At 50.6% G+C, this 6,469-nt stretch overlaps 1 protein-coding gene across 1 annotated transcript in view; it reads right to left on the bottom strand.

The window, feature by feature from the left end:
- Positions 1 to 277: 277 nt before the first annotated feature.
- LOC103821679 (corticotropin-releasing factor receptor 1) overlaps positions 278 to 6,469 on the bottom strand; it is a 29,011-nt gene continuing 22,819 nt past the window's right edge. Inside the window, exons 9-13 of the mRNA XM_009096612.4 lie at positions 6,143 to 6,215; positions 5,028 to 5,113; positions 3,496 to 3,631; positions 3,270 to 3,311; positions 278 to 2,612 (exon numbers count right to left, since the gene is read on the bottom strand). Coding sequence (XP_009094860.1) covers positions 2,472 to 2,612; positions 3,270 to 3,311; positions 3,496 to 3,631; positions 5,028 to 5,113; positions 6,143 to 6,215 — 478 coding nt within the window. The 3' untranslated portion in view covers positions 278 to 2,471. The remainder of the gene's footprint in view (positions 2,613 to 3,269; positions 3,312 to 3,495; positions 3,632 to 5,027; positions 5,114 to 6,142; positions 6,216 to 6,469) is intronic.

The raw sequence follows: 6,469 nt of genomic DNA, 5'->3' as shown, positions 1-6,469 counted from the left end.
TGGAGGACTTTCTCCAGCCATGATGGTACTTGTCTGCAAAACCTGTGTGGGATTCTCTTGGATGAGATGGTGTAGATACCTTTGTGGAGAGCCGTCTCCATGCTCTGGGCACATGGAGTTGGGGTAGAAAGGAGACAAAAGAGCCTCTGGACCAGTGGGATGCTGAGCCCACTGCAGTGTGAGGATGATCCCATGGAAACTGGGGGCGGGGGCATGCCAGGGTTGTCTTTTCCAAAAGATAAACATGCTCCAAAAGTCCTTGTAAGAGGAATTGAAGTATTTTTAATCAAACAAGACTGAGAACACACACTCCAGCTATGGAAAACAAAGTCACATCAGTTGGAGCAGACCACCAAGAGGAGAAGGGAAAAACAGTGATGTGTACACAGATGCTTCTGTTTGGGTTTCTTTCTTTGGTTTTTCAATTTCAAATCCAAGTTGAACATGTAAGCACATAATTTTTTGGCAACATCACTTGTAGGGATGAGGAAAAAAAGCTCTCTGGGACATTTCCCCTTCTCCATTGCCAGCAGATCATTATTAGCTCCTGCTGAAGTACCCAACAAAGAAACCAAGACACAGAAGATGCAAGTCTACTCCTTGTAGGACACTACCAGAAAGTGTCCATAGAGCTAGAAGCTGCCACTTTTCCCATTGCATAACTCCAGGCGTCTTTTTCATACCCATATTTTGAAGGAGGGGCAATTTTGGGAACTTTTGGCAGTGGCTGAACTTGAGCAAAGACTGAAACATGGCCTGTGTGTATGGTCCTTGTTGTGGTCACTGTGTCATACTTGGAACTGTTGCAGTTCCCAGCAGATTATTGGAGTCAACGGGATATTTCCAGTTTTGCTGCACTGTAGACATGCAGGTAGAAAATCAAAATTGGAGGGAAGCGGGAGGAATTTTCTCTAAACTACTGAATTTCACAAATGTTTGAAGAAAGAACCCAGAAGATTTTCCCTATCCTTCTCTTTAAATAAAAAGATGCACGATTTTATTCCTTTCTGGTGGTGTATCCTGGGGAAATCACAAAATACTGCAATTTCAAAGATGCTTAAATCTCCCCATGGCAGGAAACATTTATGCCTGTTATTTATAGTGGGAAAACTGAGGCACAGAAGTGTGAAGGGGCTCACACCAGACCCTGTATGGCCCGCTGGGATGCAAAGGGCAGACAGCCCATAAACCTGCTGTAATCCGTCTCCTGCCTGGGCATCCCCAGACCTTGTATGGGACAAGGAGAAGGTGGCTCCAAAGAGGTCAAGGCAAATCCACTCCTCTGCTCAGCTGCTTTTGGTGGCCACATGGAAGAGGGCAATGAGAGAATTCTGGGGACAATCTGGAGTCCCCAGAATAGGGAAGGAGATAGGAAGGGAGGGAAGGGAGGAAAGGAGGCTGCTGCTCCTCCAAGGCACTTAACCCCAGCGTGGGGATGTGCCATCCCCTGCACAAGAGCAAGGAGCAGCTTTGGCACTGGGCCCACCTGCCCAGGTAAAATTAGAGCAAGGAGGAGGGGGTAGAGCCAGGGCTTGTCCCTGCAGTATCTGCCTTTGGGGATCTCAGCCACTGCTCCACTGCAGGGCTCCCTTACCTTTCCACCCTCTGAGCAGGGACATGGAGTCAGCCTGAGGTCCAGGGCTTTGCAGAAACCTGTGGATCCATCTGGGCTGAACCAGAGAATTTAACTAATTCCTGTGCTTCCCCTCAGATCAAGCCAACTCTGTGTGGCTGTTCAGAGACCCTAAGACCCATCCCCATGGGAAAGGGAGTTACCTCCCCTCTCCCACCCCACTGCTTTACCCCACCTTTGGTGTCAAGATGATCTAGTCAGACCAAGCAGCAATTACAGGAAACCAGGAGACACAGCAAGAGACAGGGGAAGGACTCAACCCCAGTGCTACAAAAACACAGCCACATGAAGCAACATCTACAATCACTCCGGGGCTGTCCATCTGTCCCCTTCCAACACATAGGACTTTGGCTCCTCTAGAGGGTTCCCCACCCACCAGCAACATTCTAGCATGTGCTCACTGGAAGGCTTACCCAGCTTCCCAGGGAATTAGCCCCATAAGCTGTCCCAGCAATGTCCTGGCTTCCTGTCACCTCAAAGCAGACAAACCCAATAAATCATGCCCAAACCCCAAGATATTACGCCCAGGATGGAGCTGGCAGAAAGCTGCTGCAACCTCTCCAGGACCTTCTGTCTCTTTCTGCCATACCAGCAGGTCACACAGCTGCCAGGGAGATGACAAAGCAGCATCTCAGCTGTCCTGTCCTGTCCTGTGTTGTCCTCCAGGCCTGCCCAGCACATGGGGCAGGAGCTGTGCAGGTGTCCCATATCCGAGTGAGTTCATGCTCTCCTTGCAGGGCTGGGGCTGCCGGCAGGACCTGGTCCTGTGCCGTGTCCCCCTCCTAGGGGCTCCCCACAGTGGGGATGTTGGCTCCTGGTGCAGCCTCTCTCTCCTGGCTCAGACAGCTGTGGATTGCTTGATGCTGTGGAAGCTGACACGGGTGGGGGAGGTGGGGATGGACATGGCCCTTGCCACACGGGCACGGATGGAGTGCTTGTCCTGCCACCGGTGCCAGTGCTTCCGTACGGCCGATCGCACCTGGGTGAGACCAATGAGGGACATTTGGTCATCACACAGAGGCTGTGCAGACGCACCAGCCATCCTTCTCCTCAGTCATCCAGCCAAAAATGGATTAATGATATGTGATTTGCTAACAAAACAGATTCATGCAGGGTAAACTTTCCTGAGTCAGCAAAGGTGTGGGAGCATTTGGAGGAGGCAGAGGAAAGAGCTGCCTAAATATGTGACCTCAGGATTCACTTCTACTCTCAGCTCCTTTGCTTTCTGCTGTTTGTGTTTTGGGGCAGAGCCTGGGAGATATCCTCATCCATGTGCAATCCACATGTGTATGGGGCTCACCCTGGGGAAGAATTTCCCTGCGATGGGGAGGGCCCTTGGCTCTGCTGCACCAAATCACACAGGTGCACCATGAGAGCATCTGTTCTTGGGGGTGGATTTTCATCCTCTAGAAGAGGAGACAGACAGCAGCCATTCCGGTCTGGGCAAAATCTGGGGCTGCAGATGTAACTGGGGCTGGAGGTGAAGCACCAATTCCAATCACCAAAGACCTTCAGATATGGAATTAGGGACTAGCACCCTCCAAGCCCTGTGCAGCAGTAGAGCCTTATGCTGAACTTGTCTGCTTGAAAGGAAGGGTGTAGACCCCCACAAAAAACCCCAGCCCATTGTACTCACCTCACTGTTCAGGAAGCAGTAGAAGACAGAGACGAAGAAGCCCTGGAAGGAGACAAGCAGCAGAGTCACAGGAAACAGGTACCCCCAAGCCAGGAGCTTTGGAGCAGCTCTGGGGTTTGGGGATGTCTGGTTTTAGGATGGGGCAGAAGCAGGATGAGGCACTAGCCAGCATGGGCTCCTCCTTGGTGAGAGGACTGGGATGGGAGCCCGTGTGAAGGACCATTACCTGGAAAGACTCCAGAAAGGAGTTGAAGTAGATAAAGACTATCCTGGAGATCTCATCCTCCCCGGGGTTGACAAAGAACAGCATGTAGGTGATCCCCAGCAAGGGCAGCAGCACCAGTGTGGCCTTGACTGCTTTCCTAGGGAGAAAACAGGGACCTGAGCTCCTGAGCTGCTACAGTGCAGCCCTGGGCACAAGGACTCTGCCCATCCCACTCTCAGCACCAGCATGGCTTGGACTGGTCTGCTGGGACTTGAAAATCAGTGAGTAGGGGAGGATGGAGCCAAGTTGGGCTCCATCCATTAGTTTTCCAGTTCAGTTCCCAAGGGACTGGGCTGATTTGAGCGCTTGACCCCTGCTCTGCTTCTCCACCCAGAAAAGAGCAGTGGAGAGCAGAGGCCTGCCCTTGAGCTGGCATGGAATGATTGCTTGGCTGATCTACAGCTCAGTTAAAAAGGAATTAAGGAGGGAATAATAACTCACACCCTTCAACACGAGTTTGTGAAAACCTTATCTCAGGTAATTAATTTGATGTCTTGATGAAATTACAAGTACAGTTTGTGAAAAGTCATAGTGCTGATACAGAGGGTGTGAGAAGGATTGGGGCTTGGCACCTCATTCCTTTGGATCAGGGGACAAGAACAATGTCAAGTCATCTCTTTTTGCTTAAAAATCCTGTTAATGGACAGATTCCAACAGTAGATGGTCATCCCTGGAGGGTCTGAGCTGGGCAGGGAGGGGGGCTGGGACCTGTTTTGCATCTCTGATTTAGAGGAGAGAACACAAATGGGCTGATGACATGGAGGAGCTGGAAGGAACCAAGGACAGGAGATGGAAAGCTACAGTACAGTACATTGGTATAGCTTTTCCAATAACAGAACTAGAATTTTTCCTTTCTCAGCTGAAAAAGCCACCCTCCACCTCAAAACAGCTTCTCTTGACCCAGCACACCATGAGATTCCCCAATTCCTGCTCATAAAATGATCCAGACAGAGGCAATGATGAAGCCCAAAGTGTCTTCTATCTCAGGTACTCTGGGGAGCTACTCTGACCATACACCTCTTACTGCAAAATATTCCCCAACAGGCAAGGAGAGGTTAAATCTTCCTGCCTTGTGCTATGGGAGTACTGTCTTCTTCTTTACAAGGAGGTGTTGGGGTGGCATCAATTCATCAGCTTCCTCAGCTTTTGCTTTTCTGTCAAGCAGTGATTAAATTCTCACCTCCATGCCAGGATTTGCAGTTCCCAGCCTGGAGAGCTCATCAGGTCCCACCAAAACAGCCTTTTGCAGAGAGACTCAAATCCCAGGAGTTCACTTCAAAGGCAGAAACAGCCATCCCCACTCTACATCACAAGGCTCTCCCTGGCCAGATTTAATGACCACGTGCCTCCAAAGAGCATTTGAGGTGCTCTTAGGTGTCTCTCCATGCTCCCATCCCCTTGCTACCTGGCTAAAGGGGCTGTTCCCATCCTCACTAATCATGGGAGAACTCAGTTCCTAGGTTGGCTTCCAGTAGGGTTGCTCATGCTCTTACCTGTACTGGATTGTCTCTGACGTGGTTGAAGCTCGGAGCTTCGTCATGAGGATTCGGACAATGTTGAATAGAAAGATGAAGTTGATCTGGAGGAACAGGGTCACTGCTTAGTATCTGCTCCCTCAGTATTTCCTCCCATTTCCTCTGCAATGGGGGGCGGGGGGGAAAAGGGGGAGCCAGGGGAAATGGGAATGTTTCCTCTTGAACCTAATCTATTGCCTTCCATGCACCATGAGAGGATGTCTGCCTTTTTTAAAAACACTTGAATAATAAGATTTAGGAGTTTGGTCAGGGGATCAGGGCAGCAGGGCCTGCCGGGAGATTGCCAAGGAAGGACAAGTGCTAGAGGAATGGCTGAAGGAGAAAAAGCAGAGAGAAAGGAAGAATCTAAGGTAGAATCCAGGGTCTGCCTGGTTGCTCTCTTGGCTGACAAATTGCTAATGAGGGAATGGGAAGGAGTCTTTGGAGCTGAGCACAATTGACAGGACTTAGTAGTGGCCTGGCTGCCTGTCAGGATCGATTATTCCATCATGCCAGTGATTTTTACTCCCTTGAGTTTTCTCAGCATTGGCCAAGGAGGAAGGAATAGTTTTGGGACTTTGTGCATGGCTTTACCCCTGCAAACACAGGCTGGACACCCAGCTTGTGACTTGCCACCTCTGCTCTTCTTTGTCCCTCCCCAAAAGACAAAGCCCCATCCACGTGACCCTTGGATCAAGCACAGCTACTCAGTTGGGGACCAGGAACAGAGAGGTGGAATCAGGATCAGGTAATGGAGTCAAGGATCCCAGGCTTCTGCAAATGCTTGGCAAAGCATCCACCCACACCTAAACAGTGCCATGGCAAGGACGGAGGGACATACTGATGCATGTTGGAGTGTGGTGATGGGACACCCCTGCCAGAGTGAGGTTTCCAGGCTCCTTCTGCAGCCCACCCCAAGACCAGAATTACTCAAGGGGCAGTTTGGGTGAGGGGCAGTGCTGCTGTGGGGCAGCAGAACCAGCCCCACCAGAGTGAAACTAAAGAAGGGGGCAATACCCTGTACGGAAGCAGCTGTGACCCAGCTGCACACAGAAGGCCTCTATTTATCACACAAAAGGTCACTTTCCTCTTACCAGAAGCACCAGGATCATGGGGCCTTGGTAAATGTAGTCAGTATAAACACCTGCTCGCTTCCCAAACCAGCACCTGCAAGGCAAGGACAAGCCTGACATGGCAGTGACCTGGATAGACTCCTATCCTTGCACAGTCTCTGTAAGTCACTGTCTGTGAGGTGAAAGCACTAAAAATCAAACTGCTGCAGCCATTGTGAAATAGCTTCCCTGGGAACTCAGTAAAAGGAGGTGTGTGTGGGCTTGTGGGAGTGTTTATGGGCCCCATATGGATGTGGGAGCTGGTTCTTGCAGGACAAGCAGGGACACCCTCCTCACAAAGGAGGTGAC

Source organism: Serinus canaria, chromosome 27 (genome assembly GCF_022539315.1).
Source record: "Serinus canaria isolate serCan28SL12 chromosome 27, serCan2020, whole genome shotgun sequence".
Classification (NCBI taxonomy): Eukaryota; Metazoa; Chordata; class Aves; order Passeriformes; family Fringillidae; genus Serinus; species Serinus canaria.
Note: the sequence above shows the minus strand (reverse complement) of the source record. Positions and strands in the feature narration are given on the sequence as shown.